This window comes from Ictalurus punctatus, chromosome 3 (assembly GCF_001660625.3).
Source record: "Ictalurus punctatus breed USDA103 chromosome 3, Coco_2.0, whole genome shotgun sequence".
Taxonomy (NCBI): Eukaryota; Metazoa; Chordata; class Actinopteri; order Siluriformes; family Ictaluridae; genus Ictalurus; species Ictalurus punctatus.
The window spans coordinates 12257267-12280148 of NC_030418.2; the positions used below are offsets into that span (position 1 = coordinate 12257267).

The 22882-nt window shown below is 39.7% G+C and overlaps 1 protein-coding gene and 1 long non-coding RNA gene across 3 annotated transcripts; both read right to left on the bottom strand.

The window, feature by feature from the left end:
• Positions 1-310: 310 nt before the first annotated feature.
• wu:fj16a03 (uncharacterized protein LOC335475 homolog) lies at positions 311-1727 on the bottom strand. Its single transcript, XM_047154314.2, has 3 exons — positions 1572-1727; positions 813-920; positions 311-524 (listed from the first exon to the last, which is right to left on the bottom strand). The coding sequence occupies exons 1-3, from the start codon at positions 1708-1710 to the stop codon at positions 439-441; spliced, it is 333 nt and encodes a 110-aa protein (XP_047010270.1). The 5' UTR covers positions 1711-1727; the 3' UTR covers positions 311-438.
• Positions 1728-5059: 3332 nt separating this feature from the next.
• LOC108262129 (uncharacterized) lies at positions 5060-8111 on the bottom strand. 2 transcript variants are annotated; one of them, XR_001811784.2, is made up of 3 exons: positions 7945-8111; positions 7124-7200; positions 5060-5161 (listed from the first exon to the last, which is right to left on the bottom strand). It is a non-coding gene; the product is annotated as an uncharacterized LOC108262129 (long non-coding RNA). The 2 variants fall into 2 exon arrangements; XR_008396272.1 differs by having other exon boundaries at positions 7115-7200.
• Positions 8112-22882: the final 14771 nt, after the last annotated feature.

Here is a 22882-nt window from a genome sequence, read left to right on the forward strand (position 1 = left end):
CTCTGTGTGCCAAATTCAAAACGTTGAGTCCGTGGGCACTAGTCAAAATTGGTATCATGAAGCACCATTATGAAACACCACTTCAAATTGTTTTATTTGTAGCTATGAACTAATGATTAAATGGTTAACTGTTTTCACCATTCTGCCATATTCATTTCTTATCCAGTCTTTCGTTAGCCAGAAATTTTATATAACTGGACCTTTGCAAATTTGAGTAGAAGAACTCTGATGTAGGATATGGGAACTCCTCACTCTCATGCACACTCAAAAGTGTGCTGCATTTTAATATGACTGTGATTTAATGACAAAATAATTGATAAAATTATTTATTATGCCATATCAAGTGTCTTTTTGCAAACAAAATGCAAAAGAAAGAGAGAGTTGATGAAATACAGAAAGGCATCCTGTTTATTTATTTATCTCTCTCTGGTGTTAAAGTTAGGCATTGCAGAGGTCTGCATAGCAGCATTTCCAGCCAGGTCTCTTACAGAACTCCGTTCGAATGCAGCCCTTTTCTCCAGATGCTAGAGGGAACATATCCAGAAATAAAGAGATCTGAAGCATTGATAGATTGAATAATGCTTAATTAAAACTATGCTGCATATATTCCAAATATTTTATATATTTTAAATATCCATTTAACAAAGTCACATAGAATGAAGTTAATATTCATAAATACTAAATAATACTTGTTTGAACAGCTTTTGTGTACAGTGTAACATTTCTGCTGGACCAATGCCCAGGTGTTTCATAGACAACACCTTAACCATTTAGGCTTAATGATAAGTACAGTAAAGTGCAGTGCTACTTACATCTGGTGTAACACGCCTGTTGAACTTTGCTTGTACAATGCAGGACCATATTCCTCACCATTAGGAAATCCTCGCCATAGCAGTCAATTTTAAATTCTGTTGCAACACCTATGGATCAATCATTCACACTTAAGTCTCAATAAGTCATTTACAGAAAAAAAAAAAAAAACATTTTAATTGCCTGGGTGTTGCTACTGGATTAACAGACAATGGTATTACTTCAGGACCATTGTAAATATGTGCCTATTATACAGTTGTACTTCTTAAAGTCCAATCAACTTGTTTCTCATGTCAACCATGTTTCCACACTGCCAAACACATAGACCAGAAAAACAATAAAATTGCTGTTGACAGGTTTTCAGAAGAATGGTGCAATATCCAGGATATTATTTTTTTTAAACTGTACATTAAATTGAGAACTGTTAGAAAACATGAGAGTACAATTGTTTGTGTTAGTAATCACAAGTTGTATTGAACATGTTCATTTTGACTTTTTTCCTGAGAAATTTGAAAAATCAATCTTTTACATAACATTATGGGCAAATTGTATTTTTCTTTATTAAATATGTTACATTTGTTTCCTGTGAAGTTGACAAATCTGTTAAACACATTGAATATATTAAATTTTAACCAAACAAACATGTTCTGTAACATTTAATTTTTGTTGGAAAAGTAATGTTTGGAAATATAAAAAGTTGTTGTCCTACTACTAATACTAAAAATCTTCAATTACTTCTAGAATAAGATTGATATGATTACCAGAAGTTTCTAGGCAGAGCGGCAGCAGCAGAAACAGCAGAAACCAGACCTTCATTGTTGCTCTCTGTTCGCTTCTCTGTTGGCTTGAAACAGAGCAAGTAGAGAAAACGGTAACTTTATACAGTTTTGGATGGAGCATGAGACACGTGTCTGAACACACACACGCCCCCCCCCCCCCCCCCCCCCCACACACACACACACACGCGCGCGCACACACACACATATACACACAATGTAAATAGGCTTATCTCCAAAGGCTATGGCAGTCGGTTTGTCATGCAGTCAGGATTATAAAACATGTATGCATTTGAAAGAATAAAGTTGGCATGAGGAAGATAATGAGGAATAACTGTTAATATGGCAATGAGTCAGCATAAAAGAGTGCTTGGTTGAGGTTTTATCTGAGTCTCTTTGCCTATCTACCAAACAATCCACAAACCAAATATTTTACATATGGCCTACATAATTACATCATACTTTTGTCTGATCACGGTCCTGGTCCTCTGGAATAACACTGTGTGTAACCTGATTTTATGCAAAATTTGTGGTTTTCACATGAATGTCATAAGGAAAGCTATGGCAACTAACTTAAAACTTTTACCACTCAAAAATAGTTCTATAAGTTGCAGTTTGTTATGTGAGACCATGATGAAGTAATAATAATGGTAGTAGTATTCAGTCTTTGTACTAATGTTGTAGCCAGTATGTCCTTGCTCATTAAAATTGAGTATGTTTGAAATGGTCTTATATAATAGACATGTCTTTCAGGTTACATTGTGTCACTTTTGCATTCCTTTCTTTTTTCCAATTCCATTTGAAACAATATTTGTCAGTATGCAAAGGCTTAGTGGTTTAGTGTCTGAACTTTTCAACACATTAAATCATCATTAAATCAATCTCTTATGGTTTGAATTATGGAATCGGTCCTGTGTCTCGAGGGTCTCTACAGCCAAGTTCTGTTAGTGGCTTATGCAACAGGATTTGTTTTACATGGAAACATGCAAATCTCCATGTTTGCAACATATTACGGTATATTTTCAATTAAATAACTCAAAGTTCTCTGAAAGAACATTCATAATGTATTGAGTGCAATTACAAGGTTAACGACAAGAATTACAAGCAACCAAGCTTTTATAATGTTTAAAATTAGTCATTTGATGTTAACTCTGGAATAGTTCATTTAAGGTGATAAAGCACTAGTTTCTTAAATCTTCACCTACCAACAGCCCTACCAAACATGCTAACACATGAATTAGTCAATTTATTCAGTCAATAAATAATAATGCAATATTTTTAACGTCAAGCTATTTTTAAAAATTTTAATTAGACTTGCACTCAAAAAATCTCATGAGAGTCTACACCTTATGTAGATGCCAGACTGTGCCTACACACCAGGTGCTAATGCTTTGTTCTGTTTACCACTGTTTACAGACAACATTACAGACACCAGAGTGACTCACAATGATCATAATAGCACTCATTGTCAGTGATGGATTAACTATACAGCCGATTCTAAAGACAAGTTCAAGGGCCCTTCTGTTGTCGCCTATTTTATTTAGGTTAAAAAAAAAGTTTATAATTTTCAAATTAACAATTTTATTATTTTTAAACCAATGACTATAACTGCTATAGTTACTTCATACAAAAAAAAAAAAAAAAAAAACCCCTGCTTGGGTTTCATGTTATTGTTTTTTTTTTGTTTTGTTTTTTCTTTATGCAGTGCCTCCCTCTATAGTGCCTCCAGAAAGTATTACCCCATAGTGATTATTGCTCTTTTTACTGTATTGCAACATCAAATGTAACATTAGAATAGGAGTATTTTCTCCTGTGTCCAATTATATGGTTTCACAATAAATATCACTGACTTTGTAAGGTCTTTGAATCATCCTAGGAGAACTGTGAAATCCATTATAACAAAGTGGGGAAAAAAATCCAGGCACTGCTAAGAACCGTCTGTCCTTCCCAATTGAGCACATGTGCAACATGAGAAATTGTCAGAGAAGTGTTCAAGAGTGCAGCTAAAATACTGACAGAGTTACAGTACTCACTGGCTTAAATGGGAGAATTTGTGCAGACTTCAACTATATCAACTTTTCACAGATCCGGCCTCTATGAGAGAGTGGCCAGAAGGAAGCCACTTCTGATAAAGGCTAACATAAAGGCATGCTTGGAGTTTGCAAGAAGGCATGTGACAAATCTGAGAGCTTTGGAAAAAGATTTTGTGTCATTTAGTCTAAAAGCAAATCATTATATTAGGCACAGACCAAATACAGCCCAAAACCCAGGTAACACCATTCCTACCATTAAGGACGATGGTGGTAGTATCATGCTCTGAGGTTGCTTTTAAGCAGGAGCAACTAGAAATCTTGTTGCTATCAAGGGCAACATAGATGGAGCCAAATACAAGCAGGTTTTTGAGGAGAACCAGTTATAGACAGCACATCCCAGTAACTCTGAGTTTTGTTTTCTTTCCCAAATAATAGGTACATTTCTCAGTATGCTGTTTTGTTATTCAAAACAAATCATTAAGATAACCCTCATCACTTGTATTGTGGAAGTACATACTCTTATATCTTCTTTGCTCACCCATATCACCTCTGTTGTTATAAACAGTCTAAGATGCAGATGAAAGGCATCTCACCTACACACCTGAACCAAGCTCTGACCTAACTGAACTGCTGTGTCACCTGAATGTAACATTCCTGAGTCTCGAGTGATGTCTCTTATCGTATGTTGTCTCATAACTGTGTGAATGAAATGAACAGAAAGCATTTGTACACTACGTGCTAAATGTAGAACATGGGATCATCGGTTGTCCTATAGTTACCTACAGCAATTGTAAATTGAGTACACCAAATTATTCAATCATAAATATATACTATGATATACTATAGTAAAAAGTAATACTAATTATTTTTGTCACTCGTGTTTAAACAAGTAGATCATTAAGAAATACTGGGGTGTGTGTGTAATTTATATATATATATATATATATATATATATATATATATATATATATATATATATATATATATATATATATATACACACACATATATATACACACACACACACATATATATACACACACACATGCTTATAATCAAGAGAATGACTAATTGTTGCAAAGAACATGGAAGTAAGTGAATAGAATTCTGGAATTATTAAAACTAAAACATCCAAAGCTATTTGTATCTTAGCTGTATTATTTTTAGTTGTAATAAGAACATATTAGTCAACCATATAGCATCATAAAACTATGGTATTCCCACATATTGAATTTTAAAACAGTTCACAATAAGATAAATCCCCACATTCCCATTAAAAAAAAACAATATATGTAAAACTCTGTTAAATAATAATATTATTTAACTATCCCATTGTGATTAGTTTTTACCTAGGTATCCATTACATTTAACTATATAAATTAATTCTAGATATTGCAGATGAAACAGCCAGTGTTACAGGTGACCTTCACCTACCTTATGTGCATTTCATCTGCCAGAATGCACTGAACTCTCCTTCAGACTGTTTAGGGTTTTTTCCATTCTCAGAAATCAGGGTTCATAGTGTCCTGTATTTACAGTCAGCTAATAAAAACAAAGGATATTAAAGATGGCAAATAGCTGATTTCATGTTTATATTTAAACTTATTCATTTAGCAGACGCTTTTATCCGAAGTGACTTACAAATACAAGCAAAGCAACCTATCAAGCAGAGAACAATACAAGTAATGCTACCATACAAGATCCGTTAATTGAGTTCCAGAAGAAGCAAAGTGCACAGAGTAGAGGTGTAAGTGCCAGAGTAAATTTTTTTATTTTTTTGTATTTTCTTTTATGGGTTATGGTTAGGTGTTCATGGAAGAGGTGGCTCTTTAGCTGTCTTTTGAAGATGGTGAGAGATTCTGTGGTCCCGATTGAAGTTGGAAGTTCATTCCACCACTGAGGAACAGTTAGTTTGAATGTTCTTGAAAGGGACCTTGAGCCACGCTGAGTAGGTACTACTAAGCGTCGGTCGTTGATTGATCGCAGATTGCATGAGGGAACGTAAGCCTTCAGGAGAGAGTTGAGGTAGGAGGGTGCTGTTCCAGACAAGGTCTTGTAGGTGAGCATCAAGGACTTGAATTTGATGCGGGTGGCTACAGGAAGCTAGTGATGGGAGATGAGTAAGTATATGTTCATATACTTAGTTCTACTTCTTACTTCTAAACAGTTACATTTAGCAGATGCACTTATCCAGAGGAACTTACAGAAGTCGTCTCCTGGTTCTAAGAATACTACCCAACTAAAACTCTATCAGAGAGAAATTATTACAGCAAGAAAGCATAAGGTCATTTTCCCCAATAAAAAAAAAAAAAAGGTACACATTTAATTACTTGTCAAAGAGACAGACATGTAGTCTTTGTTTAAAGACAGCCAGTGAGCTGCTCAGCCAGGGGAATTTCCTTTCATTACATACGTTCCAGTACAGAAAGATTCCTGATGCATATTTTCCTTGTACCTGCAGGAATAGTGGATCAAGTTGAACTGTACTAGAACATGGTGCAGAGCAGGGTTTGATAAGTGCCTTCAGCTGGGTGGGAGCTGGTACGTTTTTGTTTTGTAGGCCAGCAGCAGTGTTTTAAATCTATATTTAAATGTAAATCATTTGGGGATAATTTGGATCAGTTCCAGGAGGTTGGATTACATGGCAGAAGTGAGTGGCAGTAGGCCAATCTCAAGATGACAAGCGACTAAACAAGCAGCTAAGTGGCCTCTGTGGATAAAATGGCTGGATCCTCCATCAAGTATGTATAGGAGGCACAAATTATTTCCCAAGGAAAAAACAAACAGCTCATTCACTTTAGAAAGGGAGGTTCAGTGATGGATAGGGTGTTTGCCCATGCATGAGGGCTGTTTATATTTACATCACCAAACATGAAGACAGGAACACCAGTGGCTCTATTATGTAAAGATTTATGAATGTCACCTTCACTGTCACCAGATCTCACCCTAATTGAACACATAATGGAGATGTTACCCATCTGTATAGATACACCTCACTTACAATTAAACAAGTTAAACCAAAAATAAAACTAACGGTAGTTTACATAAGTACTTCCTTAGTAGCAGCTAGCAGTTTAAGGTGTGATCAGCATTTTAAAAGTTAGCTTTTCTCCATTAGATTCACTTTAAAAAAAAAAAAAAAAAAAAAAAAAGAGGGGGAGAAAAAAATCTGCAGTTTTGATTGTACCCACTAGAGTGCGCACTCCATTGAACGGATGAATAAAAAACATTGTAAAATCTCACTGTAAGTCATATTGAGCTGTAGTTTCATAGAGGATGTGTAAACAAAATGGAACTTTATTGTCTGTGCTTCATGGGGTTTATGTTTAGCCTGTTTACATGCATTAAGTATATGCCACTGAAAAACTAAAAGTAATTGGTGCTTGTTTGTTCAATTCCACTCGAGCTGTATATACTTTCTCAAAAATAAAACACCTAGTGCATCTTTGTTTTTTTATGAGAAAAAAGGTTAATGATAGGCTCTCTAAGGTTTACACAGCGTACTGCTTCTGTTCCCTTCAGTCCTCACTCTCAATCAGTGCAACCTTGATAGAGGAAAGCCAGTTCTCACTGGTCTTGACCTGAATAGAAAAACACAGAAGAAATGTTAAACATGAACATATTAGAGGCTCTGTCATTGGTCAAATGGTTACTGCAACTACCACCACCACTACTACTACTAATAAGTAATTTTGTGAATGTATCTTTAATAATTTATCTGAAATTCTATCTATCTATTTATTTATTTGAGATTTGGATATTTGGTAGCAGTGACATCAAGACTTCCAGTGTTCACATGAGCAAAACTGCATCTAGTTAGAATTGTAAGTGTTCTATAAATACAATTTAGTGCACTCATTTATGTGTTTCAATGGTAAGCAGTTCTAGATCACATTTTCTAGTAGTAAAAGGAGTGAGATTTGTGGCTGCACAACAATTCACATAATCAAGATTTACTAAGTATTGTTAAAAGGTAAGTAAGCTGCACTTGTCTAATTAATCCGTTTTTGTAATACTCATTGTTTACAATTAAACACAAAACAGGGGCAGTGTTTTTGTATTTGTATGATAAAATCTCATAACTGTGGCTCCAATAATATCTTTTTAACAAAACTCACAATCCTAAAAGGTTAATAAATCAGTCACTGCAGTGTGATAGTAAGCAGTTAAATGAGAGGACATTAAAACTAATTTTAATCAATATTATTAAGACAAAAGTGATATCTGTGCTGCTTTTGCATTATACAATGCCAGGCTCAGTGTAGCATTTAAAACTTGCTTGAAAAGAGAGATAGCAGTGGAGGAAACACAAACTGCAATCTTACCTGATTTTGACACTTTCTGCAAGCACTGTGCTGCTAGAAATATGCACAAAATAGACCAACATACCACGCAATGACTCACAACTTGTGTGAAATCAAAAGCACTGTGTAGCTCCACTTCATTCCTGCACACCTGTCTAGCACTAGTGTGTTGTTCTGATTAGGTGGAGAAGATGTTGCACCTGCCCAACATAATTAGGTATTAGTTTGTGCTTTTGTGACATGAAGCAGTCAAACATAGTGAATGCTGGGTTATAAAAATGGATTTCAAGTCATGAAATTTACCAGCTGCCCTGTGTCAGACCACAGGCATAGATATTCCTTAGTGGATCTAATTTGCACCTCATATTTCCACTCTGACATGTCTAAAGTCTGTAATGATATAATATAAATATCATATCTAATGATATTATATAAATAGGCCATCATGAGATTTTTGAAGTTTGAGTCATCCCACCACAGTTCTCAACACCTCTCCTCTTTGCAGTAAGAAAATCACCCTTTGTACAAATATGAAAAAGTGTGTCTATGATACATGTGTATGGGAGAGAGAGAGTGAGAATGAGCCAGAGAGAGAGAGAGAGAGAGAGAGAGAGAGAGAGAGAGAGAGAGAGAGAGAGAGAGAGAGAGAGAGAGAGAGAGAGAGAGAGAGAGAGAGAGAGAGAGAGAGAGAGAGAGAGAGAGAGAGAGAGAGAGAGAGTATAAAATAGACACAGTTCTACACCTAAGTGCAGCCTGGATAATGAGTGAGAGGAGAGCAAAGTGTCATTCATTCTGCATGTGCAGTGTATTCCCTACCATGTGGTACAAGAAAAGGCAGGATACCATGCATGCTGCTGTCTGAGTGACTCTACTAACAACTAATGTTCATACCCCACTGCCTACACCTATTATTCTCAGCACTGGAGGAAACTTCATTCCACACCCTCCAACCTAGAAAGAGCTTCTTACACTTTTGTGTCCAAACTAACAATGAAAAAAGTGTATCTGTACTACTTGTTACTGTTTTTATCAGTCGCTTTGGTACATTTCTCAAATCATCGAACATTTCTCAAAACAATTCATTCAAACAGCACCATACAACGCAAAAGCATGTAACTTGCTCAAAATCCTTAGTTCATCTCTCAAAAGTAAATATTTATGTCACTGAACATAGCAGTGCCGTCAGAATGCCACGTCCTTGTGTCATTGTTCACAAACAAGATATTCAAAATGCTTAGCAAAATGTTATCAATATAATAGTGCACTCTATCAGTATTTCCTGATATAAACTATGACTACGTTTACACGGACAGCAGTAATCTAATTATTGACCTTAATCTGAGTAAGATAATAATGTGATTAAGGTGTTTACATGAGTCGCTTTTAGAATACTCCTGTCATGATCCCGTTTTACATGTTTTAGAACATAATTAGATTAACAGCCCGCTTCATTACGTCACCGCGCCGCGCCGTCCGACGTCCCTCCAGAATTTCACATATCAACATACAGTTCGTTTGGGTGTTTTTATTTATTATTTTTTTTACGAATGCTTTAAGTGCAGTTAATTATGTGTCATGCTATATAGTAGCCGATATACATGTATTTTTCCCCACTACAGGCCTATAGGAGGAAAGTATGCGATTTGGGACACAGCCGAACTCTCTTGTTTGCTGTAAAACGTGAAACTGCCGTGTGTGATCGTGTCCTGTTGCAAAATGCGGTGAAAACTCTCACACGATGTTCATAATGTGATTAAGGTGTTTACATGTCACTACTACACGTCCATAATGCGACTAAAACAGGAGTACTCCACCTGTCTTAATTAGATTATTGCTTACTTCGATTGTGACCTTAATTAGATTAAGGTAAGTAAAAATTGCTGTTTACATACTAGTTTCTTAATTAGAGTATGGTCAATCAGATTAAGAGTGGATTATTGTTGTCCATGTAAACGCAGCTACTGACTGAAAATGCACAAGGCTGAAAATTTTCTGTTTGGCATATACAGTATCTCACAAAAGTGAGTACACCCCTCACATTTTTGTAAATATTTGATTATATATTTTCTTGTGACAACACTGAAGAAATGACACTTTGCTACATTGTTACATTGTTATAGATTTTTATATTTTATATTTTTATATTTTACAGACTTCTACATTATCAAGTCAGTAAAAAAAAAACATTTTAGATTCCCAAACATTAGTTTTCTAGCACAACATTAAATGTTAAACAAAAATTATATGTCATTGTAAGTCGAAGAGAACAATTTTCAGACAAAAACCACAATGAAGGCTGCTGGGTTTTGCTGCAAAAATAATTGTGACAGTCAAAGTCTCCAGAAGAACTGTTGTTGGTTCTACAAGATGCTCAATAAAACTGCATAACTTGTACTGGAGACTACTATTTTTATTTATTTTTTGTCACACCAAATATTGACTTTGAATGGTTTACTACTGTTTACTGCTCTTTACAGTATTTATTTATTTATTTTTTAAATGTAGAAACATTTAATTTCATTATTTGAGGCTTTCTGCCCTCCTCCGTTCCTCACTCCGGAACAAGAAAAATTGCACCTACTGTTGGGGCTCTCTGTACGTCTGTACGCTCTCTGTATGTCCACTGCTCCAGCCAGTGGCGTAAATCGGAGCAGCTGCTTTGGCGGCAACAGTAGAGGTGATTGTTTGAAGCAATGCATCTCTAATTGGATAGTGGAAGCAATCTCTGTCTCTTATTAGGCACGCGGTCTCACTATGCCTCTGTGCATAAGGGCTCATTCCACTAGGGCTGTTGCCTCATCAAAGGCTTTGTCCAAGGGGGTACCCTTACCGGACGTGTGTGCTGCAGTGTGGTGATCTACACCACCACACACATTCATTTGATATTACAGTCTGGATATATATATTCCACCCTGGGCTCGAGTGTTTTGCAGTGACCCTCGGGCTCGGATCATTTTATACAGGCCATATCCTCAGTATGACGGAGTGGGTATTGTCGTTCCCACAGCGTGAAACTCATGCAACGTTGAGTTTCCTTTGAAAGGGAATGTCTGGGAAAAGCATGTAACCCTCATCTCTGAGAAGAGAAAGAAACATTTCATAGCTTTGTCATACTGCACATGCCTGTGAATTGCATCTTTGCTTCAGATAATAATGGCTGACGGTGTGATTCACAGGTGCTGTTTTTATATCACGTGACACGCTTGATTGCCACATCACCTGATCATGGCAGGCCCATAAATAGGCATGATGTTACACAAGCTTCACATACCAGTCACGCGCAAGGGCGCTTGCTATAGCGTGGAGCTCACGCAATGTCTCGTTCCCTTCTCAGGGAACAGGGTTACATGCTTAACTGAAACGTTCACCCCACAGGTTTTCTATGGGTTTCAAGTCAGGGGATTGGGATGGCCATGGCAGCACCTTAATTTTGTGTTCAGTAAACCATTTTTGTGTTGATTTTGATCTATGTTTTGGATCATTGTCCTGCTGGAATATCAAAACCACCGCCCATTTTAAGCTTTCTGGCAGAAGCAGGTTTTCATTTAATCTGCTATTTGATAGAGTCCATAATGCCATGTATCCTAACAAAATGTCCAGGTCCTCTGGCAGAAAAATCACCACAAAACATTAAAGACCCACCACTATATTTAAACATGGGCATGAGGAACTTTTTCATATGGCTACCTCTTTGTGTGGGTCAAAACTTCCTCTGGTATTTATTGCCAGAAGGCTTTATATTGGTTTCATATGACCATAGAACCCTATCCCATTTGAAGTTCCAGTAGTGTCTGGCAAATTGAAGACACTTGTTTTTGGATGAGAATAGGTGCTTTTTTTGAAGCCCTTACAAACAACCTGTGATGATGTAGGTAACTTCGGATTGTAGTTTTGGAGACTTTCTGACACCAAGACACAACTGCAATTCTCCAGCTGTGATCCTTGAAGATTTTTTGGCCACTCAAACCGTCCTCTTGACAGTGTGTTGATACAGTATAGACCAGGGGTGGGCAATCTTATTTGGAAAGGGATGGTGGGGGTACAGGTTTTCATTACAACCAAGCATGAGGCACACCTAATTCCACCTGTTTAATCAGTTGATCTTGGCTTTCAGTAGATTCAGGTGTGGCTTCTGCTTGGTTGAAATGAAAACCTGCACCCACTTTAGCCCTTTCCGGATAAGATTGCCCACCTCTGGTATAGACACCCATCCTCTTCCAGGTTAATTCATAACATTTCCAGTTAAATGGAACTTCTTAATTATTGCCCTGATGGTAGAAATGGGCATTTTCATTGCTTTTGCTATATTCTTATCACTCCATTGTTATGAATGGCTAAGGGAATTTGTCCTATGTGTTACAGATATATTAAAAAATGTAAAATATCCATGGAAATATACTTCAAATATATTTTTCTCATATGAATTCATAGGGGTGCCAATAATTTTTAGACACCTATATTTAAGCAAGATTGATAGCAAAAATAACAACCAACAGTGCTAAATCGGATTTGTTCACATGTATATTGGATTGTGACCCTGCTCACACTATATGACATCTAATTAAATATTCCAAAGTCAGAAAACATCATGACCTCCAACTTCTCAATGGAACTCATTTATCGGGCATCATTTATCCTCTCAAACTATGCCAACTATTTTTTTTAACTATAATTTCCTCTCTAGGGTTTGGGATTTATTTAGATATAAATATTAACACAACTCATTTTCACAGGCATTAAGAGGGTGCTTTAGAGCACTGTTCTGTAGCTCTGTACAGACAAGATTTAACTCTACAGTTAGTTTTTCATTCTTTCCCCCAATGAGTATTATGTCATATTTTGCAACCTCACTGCTCCTGCTTTTGTCAGTGATATTACTAAGACTTTTCTATCATGTTCAAACAACCACGGCAAACACTTGCACTCAACCTGTCATCACTCAGCCAGACCAGTATGATGGAGTTACAGCTAAATGTAACTACTATTGTTGGCTATTGGCTACTATTGTCTGGTCTGAGGAGCATGGCATCACTCAATCATATGACCACAGTGTGTTTGACAGTGAACACAGATTTCACATACCACTTAATCATGTTCCCAATTTTGTCAAAGCATAGCTTACCAAGGCCTTAACCAGAGCACTGTCAAATATGGTTATCCTTGCCTCTACTCCCCTCAGCATTTGAACAGCTCAAATGTGCTTGCATCTTCACTAAACTTCTGGGTTTGACTTTGGTTTGTTAGTTTCTCTCTGGCTCTGCCTAGTTTGGGCCATTTGCCTGACTGTCTGCCTAAATCTTGATCAACCATACAGGTTTGTTTGCCCTGGTTTTGTAAATAAATCTGACCTGCATTTGCAGCCAACCCTGAGTGTTGTGTGACAAATGTTGCTTGCCTTTTAAAGTGGTAGTCTAGACACTATAGAAAGAACATCTTGGACACCTACACACATGAAATTTTAATAATCTGAATGGGCTGCTGAAAAAAAAATGCTGACTTAAGTCACCTCTTTTTTGAGTTGTGCCACAAAAAGCTCCTCTCTGTGTGTCATTATTTAAAACATTTCAGCTTAATATTTCAAACAACAATTTGAGGCATTGCTAGTCCCCAAAATACGTGAAAACAAAACAGACATAGAATGCTACATCAATGTCATCCTGCACTGAAGATGTTGGACTCCTCCAACTTCCACACATCTTTGTTTGAAATGTAGAGATAGTAAAAAAATTGAGCAAAGTTAACCATATTCTGTGATTCATTAACAGTGCAATAAGATACACTATATAGCCAAATGTATGTAGACACCTGACCAGTCACATCCATATGTGCTTTTTGGAACATCCCATTCCAGATTTATTCCCCCTGTGCTGTTGTAAGTTGCCATCACTCTTCTCAGAAAGGCTTTCCACTAGATTTTGGAACCCACCTATGGGGATTTTTACCCATTCAGCCACAAGCGCATTAGTGTGGTCAGGCACTGATGTTGGCAAGGAGGACTTGTGTGCAGTCAGCATTTCAATTCCTTCTAAAACTAATCAGTGGTGTTGAGGTCAGGGCTCTGTACAGGCCTTCCACTCCAACCTTGGCACACTATGCCTTTGGGCCCCATAGTTGCAGTAAAGGGAAATTTTAATGCTACTGCATACAAAGAAATCCTATACAATTGTGTGCTTCCTGAATGTCACACCATATGGGTGTGATGGTCAGGTGCCAACATGCTTTTGGCCATATAGTGTATCTCAGTGGTTAGCTAAAAACGTCATTAGATCATTAGATTCATTAGATTTCAGACAGCTGTTAATATGCTAGCTACCATGTAATCCTACCGTTGGCTAGTATTAGAAAAGAACAATTACCTTCAGAGATATGGTTGATTTTATTTATGGCCATTTGAGTGAGATTTGTGAATATAAATTCATTGCTGACTAGTGCTCTTTGGTAACTAGAAATGAAACTGCGTGGAAAGGAACATGTGGAGATGTTAATTGCACAGAGCGTATTCACACATGGTTTAAGCACAATTGTGAAAAAATTCAACAAAATATAGTAAAATATTGTGAAATCATGCCACAATTGGCATTTGACACACAGTCACTGTTGACATGTTTCCAGACCCCTGAATATGTGTCCACCAAGGAGACCAAGGAATTGTTTTTTAGGGACCAACCAAAAGATGGAATATACTTCACTGCCCAAAGGAATCTCCCAACCTGTACCCCTCATGCATATTACTTATGCAAAAAAGCACATTACTGAAGGTCAAAACAAGTCATTACCTGCAATGGTTTTGTAGTAAAATCCTAAATGTGAGTAGTTCATTATGTCAGATTGTCCAAATGCTTTTAATATGCATGAAAATAAGCTGTCATTCCTACATGGTTCATACCCTGTAGGTATGGATACACTTGAATTAAAGCTGACATTATCATAAGCATTAATTCATTTCAAATTCACTCTGTAGTACAGAGTGGAAAAAAAATCTCAGCACATTTGCTTCTATACTTTATTGATGTGACAACTTACTGACAGACACCAAATATATAGCACAGAAATGTCTGAAAGCAGTTCCACCAGTGTAACCCATTCTTACAATTTCATCCATATAGAACCAGTTTTTTCTACATTCGACTTCAACTGCTACCCACTGAGAAACTGATGCTATGTAGAACAATTATTTCATATGTGAACCTGCAAAGAACTTTCCTAAAGTTTAAATAATAAAGTTTATATAAAAACGCATTGCTGCCATAAACCCCATATTTTTGCAGATGGAACTTCCTATGTCTGATTTATAAAACTGAACTTTGAATGTGAATACCAAGCTACATAAAAGCCAAGGTAAACCTAATTCTTCTTAAGTGTCAGAAGACATTGCCAGCATTTGGGTGTTTGATGATTAAGTTATCTCTGAAATTTGCTTAATTTGTTTTTAATTCATCAGCCTAGCTTTCAGTCTGTCTTTTATTTTAATCAGCCATGCAGGGATTTCTTTTTTGCGCACAAAAAATCTTTGCTTATTTGGTAGCTTGAAACAAGAAAACAACATATCTGTATTGTAACGAATGCAGGTTGTGGAGGCCATTTGGCTGTTAGTAGTTTTTTGATTGCTGTTGTGAAGAGAGTGATTGTGAGTCAGTAGGAGGAAGCATCAGCTTGTTTACTTTGACTTGCTGAGCTTTTAAACTAACTATCCAAGTATTTTTGTTGTAGATATATACCAAAATATTAGTGCAAAATTTTAATCCTCAAAACAAACTAAACAAGCAATTAATGCGAGGTGTTGCCTTTCTGCAGTGCTCACTTTACCATGTCAGGAACAAGCCTCTGACGAACACTCCCAATTGGTCAGTCATATTTCAGGTGGCATTACATGTGAAATGCTCTTAGTTTACAGATGATTTCACCAGCATGGAAATTAGCTAACTGACCACTCCAGCCCATCATCTGCAGTCCCATGATTATAAAGATTGCACAAGTTGTCCTTGGTGACTTAGTATGTCTGTAAGCAGCATTCTGTGGGAGAGTTCATTTGCATTTAGGTTGAACACTCATCTGCAAAGGCATTTGAAGGCTGCTTATATAGGCAAGCCCTCTGTTTTTCTGAGCAGCCGAGGTTCAATCTCTGCAACCTCCTTTTACAGGTGGAGAAGTCAAAGAGTCACAATTGAGCATGCACATGGCCTAAACTGGGTACATGGGTACAATGTACAATTTAAAGGAAAAAGCAATATGTGTCTCTATTTAAAATATACTGAACTGAATATAGTGAAGCCATCTCCACTAGTCTACATACCACCCTAACCCACTTTGAACAACAGAAAACCTAAAATGCTATTCTGCAGTGTAGCATTTAATACAATAATCCCACAGTAATCTGGTCTACAAGCTCCATTACTGTGTCCCTGCGTACACAATTCACAATCATCAAGTATGCAGGTAACACCACAATGATAGAGCTAATTTTTGACAACAAATTAGTTTACAGGGATGAGGTGCAATTCCTGATGCCTCTGCAACAACCACCATCTCCATAGAGCTTAGCCACCCCAGCCACCACCTCTTCACTCTCCTGCCCTCTGGAGGGCATTACAAGTGAATTCATGTCCACACTACCAGCCTATCATTTGATGCTCATGTAGATAATATTACTAGGATAGCCTTCTTTCATCTCAGAAATATTTCTAAAATAAGAAACATATTGTCACTACATGATGCGGAAATACTAGTTCATGCATTCGTCACCTCTAGATTAGATTATTGTAATGCCATACTGTCTGGATGTTCCAGTAGGAATATAAATAAGCTCCAATTAGTCCAGAATGCAGCTGCTAGAGTCCTAACTAGAACTAGAAGATACGACCATATCACACCGATATTATCAATACTGCATTGGCTCCCAGTAAAATCTCGCATTAATTATAAAATACTCTTATTAACCTATAAAGCACTAAATGGTCTCGCGCCACAATATCTAAGCGACCTTTTGGTTTTATATGATCCGCCACGCCTACTTAGATCAAAAGATGCAGGCTATCTGACGGTACCTCGAATAGTGAAGGCTACAGCAGGGGGAAGAGCTTTCTCTTATAGGGCCCCACAGTTATGGAACAGTCTTCCTATTAGTGTTCGGGACTCAGACACAGTCTCAGTGTTTAAGTCTAAGCTTAAAACGTATTTGTTTACTCAAGCCTACCCTGACTAGATTCTGTTCTACTTTCTCCCTCTCTCCTTTCGCCGAGCCCCACACGAATTTATGGAGATACTAGAGATCCAGATCCTTTCTGCCTCTGGATGGAGCTCAAATCTTCTTTAATTCCAGACTGCTGGGACTACGGCTGCTCTTAACGCCATACAGACTTCATATAAATCCATAATGAACTTTTTCACAATATCTGTTGTTACCCAGATGAGGATGGGTTCCCTTCTGAGTCGGGTTCCTCTCAAGGTTTCTTCCTCTTAAAACATCTTAGGGAGTTTTTCCTTGCCACCGTCGCCACTCAGTGGCTTGCTCAGTTGGGATAAATTCACACCTTTAATATCTGTATACCGTGTTGATATTTCTGTAAAGCTGCTTTGAGACAATGTCTATTGTAAAAAGCGCTATACAAATAAAATTGAATTGAATTGAATTGAACTAGATTAACAGGCTTCAACCCTCAGAGCCGTTGCCTACATTAGGCCACCGTCATACCCTCCTAGGACAACCTGCCAACACTCTCAAATAGCAACTCTAACACCCTCTTTGTCCACAAAGCTGGACTAGACACCTGTACACACACACACACACACATACACACATACACACACACACACACCTGCACACCCACACACATCAGTGCTCAGTAAAATGGGTTACGTACACATGTAATGACTAAATGCTGCTCAGTCACCTACCAAATCTTATTTTGGCACTGCAAATGCTGCTGATATTTAGCACAGATTTTGCACATCTTAAAGTGAATGTTACATCATTTGAGTAAACAGATACCACAGTTTTGAGTAAACAGATACCACAATTTTTTAAATTATCATTTCATTAAAAAGGTTTTGCAACACCTAGTATATCACAAATGTGAAACAGGTAATTGCCCACCCTAAGCTTAATAACTGGTTGTGAAACCTTTAGCAGCATGTTGGCCCAGTCTTCTTTGCAGGATTGTTTTAATTAAGCCACATTGGAGGCTACCCATTTAAGGTCCTGCTCAGCATCTTAATGTGGTTCAATCAGGACTTTGACTAGGTCATTCCAAAACCATAATTTTGTTTCTTTTGAGCCATTCAGAGGTAGACTTGCTGCCGCTTTCGGTTTGAATCCTGGTTGAAGTGTCCCTGTTCACATCATTGTAAGAGCCATTTAAATGTTAGTGTTCCCTTTCAAAGGGAACTCCACGTTGCATTTGGCATAACACTATGGGAGCACCCTCGCGCGTGACCGGCATCTGAAGCTTGTGTAAAATCATGCTTATTTATAGGCCTGCCATGATCAGGTGACATGGCAATTAAGCGTGCCGCTTGAAATATATGGCAGCTGTGAACTGCGCTGTCAGCCTTTTATTTTCCGTGAGACTGCATGTTGGTTGTTTGTGTAAAGAAACATGACTCCACATGCCGAAGTGTCCTTGGGCAAGACACTGAACCCCAAGTTGCTCCCGATGGCAAGTTACCGCCTTGCATGGCAGCTCTGCTACCGTGAGTGTGTGTGTGAATGGGTGAATGAGACACAATGTAAAGTGCTTTGGATAAAAGCGCCATTTACTGTTTCATCACGGGGAGTAGTGCACACTGTGTGAAGTGTCTAGGGTTGGAGCATGTGACGCCAGCCCTCAAGAGGTCTAACTACACATTGTAATGCCTACATTAGGCAGCTCCGCTCGCAACTCGCTCTCTCTCCGGAAGCCGAAGTGAGTTGGGTTTCAGAGCCTCTTGTATCTGGGCCGGCCGCTGCCGAGGCAGCTAGCTGTCTCAGGTCCAGGGGATCTCTTATTGCTCCAGAAACGGGGCCAGAGCTGAGCGCTGCTCTATTTCTTGCTCTGTCTTCTGGGTTCGACTCTCCGCTGGATTTTGGAGCTCGCGTCACGACTCCGGCTTCTGGTGGAAAACAATGCATAAGCCATATTTATAACCCCACGATGTCGGATAATTCAGCCACTGTGGGGAATGAACGACATGGCTATTTAGCTATGCTGAAGGTGGAGGAGGTGCTTGCGAGCTACCTGTCTCCATTGACGGCAGGTAATTTAGGGGGGCCAGCTTTGCCATCCAAGCCACCGTTTAAGGCCACCTTGGTGGGCAAGGCCTATGCAGTAGTAGTTGTCTTGCTTGTTGGTCACTGCAGACAATGACAGTGTTGCAGGCCTACCAAGCAGACCTGCTGATTGAGCTTGACATATGGCGGCATTCAGCTAGTTCCTTCCCTGTTGTGTCGAGTTCACCTGGGCATCCACCTGAGCGGTCCTGAGGGGCCGTGGAGGGACATATCAGGGGACATGAGGTTGTTAGTGCCATTAGCCCCCAGTGCTACTGTAGGGCCTCCCGTAACCAAGGCTGTCTCAAGTTTTCAGTGTTCTCTGGGCAGCGAGCTGTCACAAGGCAACGAAAATGGAAATTGGAAGTGTCACTGAGGAAGCAGCACCCTTCGAGCTAACGCTACTACATTAATTTCTTATAATCTCTATACTTTAAAATTATTTACCTTACGTTATACAAATATAACTGACACTACTTTAGATAAAACAATCGTAACGTTGCGCTGTCGCTAAATTTGATCTTTTTTTTTTTTTTTTTTTTTTTTTTTTTTTTTTACAAACATCTGTGACTAGCTTGTAGCCCATACCCCGCTAGCATCACCTACCGCTAGCCTTGTTTATGTTTCACATTTCTCACTTACCGCTGTTCTGTTTAAAAAAACAAATATGTCTGCTGTGTCTCCGGTTTTGAGTGCAGATGAGGACTCGCTCGAGCTTCACATGGTGCGGCTGGAACTGGAGGATGTTGAGAAGCAGATCCGCAGCCTACTCGACAAGCAGGCCCAGCTGCTGGAGCGACAAACTGCGCTGGAAACATCTTGTGCCTCTGCCCACATATCCAAGGTAAGCACACAGCGTGGTATTTCCACTCCCAGCCCCTCTACGCCGTGTGTTTCTCTGTGCAGGGACCGTGCACCTAGGACTTTCCCAGCTGTGGTCTCCGTCACGCCGGCGCCAACACACCTCGGGCCTTGGGTGAACCAGTGGCGGAAGGCGCGGGCTGGACCCTCTCCACCTCTGGTGTTCGAGATTCCAACCAGGAACCGCTTCGCCCCTCTCCGCCAGACCAGACCCAACGCTGTGATCGTCGGGGACTCCATTGTGCGGAACGTCCGTGTAGCCTCATCTAAAGGTAAGGTGCTCACACACTGTTTTTCTGGTGCTTGTGTCCTTGATGTCGCTGCGCAGGTATCCGGGATCCTGAAGAAGGACGAGCGCATTGGAGCGGTTGTGCTGCACGCGGGGACGAACGACACCAGGCTGTGGCAGACGGAGGTTCTGAAGAGGGACTTCTCCAGCTTGATCGAGACGGTACGAGGCAGATCACCCACCGCGAAGATCATCATCTCTGGACCTCTTCCCACATACAGACGTGGAGCAGAAAAGTTCAGTAGACTTCTAGCATTAAAACAGAGACAGCGTTAGTTAAAGTAGTAAATGACCTTCTACTGACCTACGATCAGGGTTGTGTCTCGCTGCTTGTGTTACTCGACCTTAGTGCAGCTTTTGATACTATAGATCACACTATTCTCCTTGATAGATTAGAAAATGTTGTTGGTATTAAGGGAAGAGTCTTCTCCTGGCTCAGGTCTTATCTGACCGATCGTTATCAGTTCGTAGATGTAAATGGTGATTTCTCCATGCATACTGAGGTTACTTTTGGAGTTCCACAGGGTTCTGTCTTAGGCCCACTGCTCTTTACTTTATATATGCTACCCCTAGGTCAAATTATTCGTAAACATGGAATTAGCTTCCACTGTTATGCTGATGATACACAGTTGTATGTTTCAGCGAAGCCAGAGGACAGACAGAAGCTTAGTAAAGTTGAGGATTGTGTAAAGGACATTAGACATTGGACGGGGAAGAGACAATGTCTATTGTAAATCTGGATCTTGGCATCCCCTTCAGTCTCTATGGGAGAATATTGGAGCTTATGGCAGCAGCAGCCAACGTCATACCATTGAGCCTATTGCACAGGAGACCATTTCAGTGGTGGCTGAGAAGCTGGGGGTTTCGTCCAAGGACAAAACCTCTGAGAGTAATCAGTGTCACGCGGCGATGCCTACGTGCTCTGAGAATTTGAAGTGTCCCCAGTTTCTAGCCTTGGGTCACACTCTACGGGTGTCTCCTTAGCGCAAGACGGTAATTACAGACGCCTCCCTCACAAGCTGGAGCATGGACTTAGACAGTTGTCCAGCTCACAGTCTCTGGAGCGGCCCTCATCTGGAGCGGCATATAAATTGCCTAGAAATGTGGGTCATATTTATAGCACTGAAATTCCCTCTTGCTCAATTGAGAGATCACCATGTGTTTACAGACAACACAGCGGTGGTTTCATATATTGACCAGCAGAGAGGATTATGTCCACGTCCCCTGTTCAGGCAGGTGCAACTATTTCTTCTCTGGGCAGAGGGAAAGTTTTGCCAGTGAGTGCAATGTACATTCTGGGCAACTGGACTATGGCTGGACTACATATGGCTGAGGTTTGGCCAAGTGGGACTGCATGTATTCGCCTCTGAGGAGACAACACGCTGCCCACTGTGGTTCGCCCTCACTCCTCCCACATAATTAGGGCTGGATGCCATGGTGAACATGTGTCCGAGGTCACATCTGTACGCTTTTCCCCTGATTGCTCTGCTCCCACAAGTTCTAGCGAGAGTTCACCAAGACAGTCTACGTTTGTTGCTAGTAGCACCTTATTGGCCAGCTCGAATATTTTTCTCAGAGATAATATCCCTGCTAAATGGCACTCCTTGGGAGATTCCCATACGCAGGGATCTACTGTCTCAAACCAGAGGGCTGATTTATCACCCTTGGCTGGAACTATGGAAACTGTGGGTCTGGCCCCTGAGGGGCACCAACTCATAGATTCTGGTCTCAAACTGCGGTTGTACAGACCATGTTGAACCCTAGAGCATGAGGAAATTGTATGTGCTCAATTGGCGGCTTTTTGTCTTGTGGTGTGAGGAACGCCAGCTAGACCTAGTGAACTGTGCAAAAGCTACAGTCCTGGAGTTCTTACAAGGATGTTTCTCAGCGATGTGGGCTCCTTCCACAATCAGGGTTTACGTAGCAGCTCATAGATTCTGGTCTCATAACTGAGGTTGTAGAGACCATATTGAACCCTAAAGGACCATCCATGAGCCAAGCACTTTCTGTGGTCCATGAAAGTCTGTGAGGTGCCCCATTTGAGCACTTAGATTCAAACTCTGAAAAGCTTCTGAATCTAAAGTTAGCGCTTCTGCTGTCCCTGACATCTCTCAAGCTAGTAGGAGATCTACAGGCTCTCTCTGTTGCCCCTTCATGCCTTGCCTTTACCCCTGGATTAGCCAAGGCCTTCCTGTATCCTAGTCCGGATTATATTCCTAAAGTTCCTACATCCGCTGACCAGCCTGTGATGTTGCAGGCTTTCTGCTCTACTCTGTTCCTCACACCGGAACAAGAGAGAATGCACCTGCTGTGTCCAGTAAGGGCTCTCTGTACTTATGTGCACCGCTCTGGTCAGAGGCGTAAGTCGGAGCAGCTGCTGGTCTGCTTGGCGGCAACAGTAGAGGTGATGCTGTGTCAAAGCAGCGCATCTCTAATTGGATAGTAGAAGCAATCTCTATCACTTATGATGTGTACGGTCTCACTATGCCTCTGGGCACAAGGGCTCATTTCACTAGGGGGGTCGCCTCCTCAAAGGCTTTGTCCAACGGGGTATCCTTACAGGA

Bases quoted from the DNA above. Each gene is read 5' to 3' on its own strand.
- wu:fj16a03 (XM_047154314.2), bottom strand. From the start codon at position 1,710: ATGCTCCATCCAAAACTGTATAAAGTTACCGTTTTCTCTACTTGCTCT. The intron at 921-1,571 runs GTAATCATATCA...ATTGATCCATAG, and splicing joins GCTCTGCCTAGAAACTTCTG to GTGTTGCAACAGAATTTAAA. The intron at 525-812 runs GTAAGTAGCACT...TGTTCCCTCTAG, and splicing joins ACAGGCGTGTTACACCAGAT to CATCTGGAGAAAAGGGCTGC.